This window comes from Dipodomys ordii, unplaced genomic scaffold (assembly GCF_000151885.1).
Source record: "Dipodomys ordii isolate 6190 unplaced genomic scaffold, Dord_2.0 Scaffold69, whole genome shotgun sequence".
Lineage (NCBI taxonomy): Eukaryota > Metazoa > Chordata > Mammalia > Rodentia > Heteromyidae > Dipodomys > Dipodomys ordii.
The window spans coordinates 3,681,679-3,683,730 of NW_012267285.1; the positions used below are offsets into that span (position 1 = coordinate 3,681,679).

General features: G+C 40.5%; 1 protein-coding gene across 2 annotated transcripts in view; it reads left to right on the top strand.

The window, feature by feature from the left end:
- Cecr2 (cat eye syndrome chromosome region, candidate 2) overlaps window positions 1-2,052 on the top strand; it is a 33,861-nt gene that overhangs the window by 2,854 nt on the left and 28,955 nt on the right. For both annotated transcript variants that reach the window (XM_013023721.1, XM_013023720.1), the window contains one exon: window positions 748-852. In XM_013023721.1, coding sequence (XP_012879175.1) covers window positions 748-852 — 105 coding nt within the window. The remainder of the gene's footprint in view (window positions 1-747; window positions 853-2,052) is intronic.

Genomic DNA, 2,052 nt, shown 5'->3' on the forward strand with positions numbered 1-2,052 from the left:
CATATACCAACATCATATATAGTGAAAGCAGGGGTTGTACCATGGGGAGGGACATACAAGGCAACAAAGACATAATCTTATAAATATGTTAGAAACGATTGCATGAAAGATCTCTCTCTCTCTTTTTGTCAGTCGTGGAGCTTGAGCTCTAGGCCTGGAGAGCTCACTTAGTTTTTAAAATTTATTTTTAATAGTTAACACAGATGGCTTCAATTCCATAAATGAGACTATGGGTAGAGTTGTCATTCCTTCCATTCTCTCCTGTCTTTCCCCATTCATTTTACTTTGTGCCAGTCCTGAGGCTTGAATCCGGGGCCTGAGAGCTCTTCCCAAGCTTTTTTGCTTAAGGCTAGTGCTCTACCAATTGAATCAAAGTCCTACATCCATCTTTTTGGTGGTTAATTGGAGATAAAAGTCTAACAGACTTTCCTGCTCATAGTAGCTCCAAAATGGAATCCTCAGAACTCAACCTCCTGAGTAGCTAGGACAACAGGCATGAACCACTGGCACCTAGCATTTTTTATTATTTAGCATTTATTTATTATTTATTTATATCCCTATTAATATTGCAAAATGTTATTTTTCTGTGGGTTCTACATTTTGATAATGGATAATAATCTGTCCTTTTCCTCTTCTAAATGATTGTTTTTTTTAAAGTGTGGCCAGAAATTACAGTTACTAACAAAATCTTACACAACTCATCAGTTCTGTGCTAGAACATTTCTATTTAACAGTGCTATTTCTTAGGGAAAATGAAAAACAAAAAAATGTCTCAAGTGTTCCTGGAAAAACAGGAAAAAGAAGAGGAAGGCCCCCAAAACGGAAGAAACTACAAGAGGAGATAATAGTGAGGTAAGAAAGAAAGCCTGTCGACACTGTCTTTTCAGGCTGGAACCAACCTTATTTATTTATTTATTTATTGTCAGCTGTGGGACTTGAACTATGGGTCTGGGCGCTGTCCCTCAGCTCTTCAGTTCAAGGCGAGCGCTCTACCACTTCGAGCCACAGCACCACTTCTGGTTTTCTGGTAGTTAATTGGAAATGAGTCTCACAGACTTTCCTGTATGGGCTGGCTTTAAATGGTGATCTTCAGATCTCAGCCTCCCCTTAGTAGCTAGGATTACAGGTGTGAGTCACCAGCGATTGGCTTATATTTTCTTAATTTAATTGCATTTAGTAAAGGATCTGATCTATCATTACAAATCTGTGAGGTCTTGTTCTTAAAATTTCTAGTAACAAAGTACACAGCTTCTTTGCACTAAATTTAGAAATTCTAACTCATTGTAAATGCACTTAGATTTAGTAGATCAGTCAATCAGAATTTGATTTTTGTTAACTTCCATTAGTGTTCTTTTTTCTTTCTTTTCTTCTTTTTGCCAGTCCTGTGGCTGGAACTCAGAGCCTGGGCACTGTCCCTGAGCTGCTTTTGCTCAAGGCTAGCACTCCTCAGTGCCACTTCTGGCTTTTTCTGTTTATGAGGTGCTGAGGAATCGAACCCAGGGCTTCCATGCATGCCAGACAAGCGCTCTTCCACTGAGCCACCTTCCCAGCCTCAGTATTCTTAAATGGTGAAAAATGTGGCTAAAGTGGAGTTGTGTTTCTGACAAATATCCTGTAGTCACTTGTCTGCACATACAGCATCTGGCCTCTATTCAGAAGCTGTTTTAATTACTCTTCTCCATTTCCCTGTACCAACCATTAAAGTACCGTAGCACCCACAGCTTAATGCTGCCCTCTACTGGCACCTTTTTATTTTTTGTTTTTGCTGGTCCTGTGGCCTTAACTCTGGGCCTGAATGTTGTCCCCAAACTTCTGTGCCGAAGGCTAGCATTCTACCACTTGAGTCACAACTCCAATTTTTTGGTGGTTAATTGGAGATAAGTGTCTCATGGACTTTACTGTCTAGGCTGGCTTTGAACCGTGATCCTCAGATCTCAGCCTCCTGAGTAGCTGGATTTACAGGTATGAGCCACCATTACTTGGCTCTCCTGGTGCATTTCTTTCTTTTTTTTTTTTTTTTGTCGGTCGTGGGGCTTGAACTCTGGGCCTGGG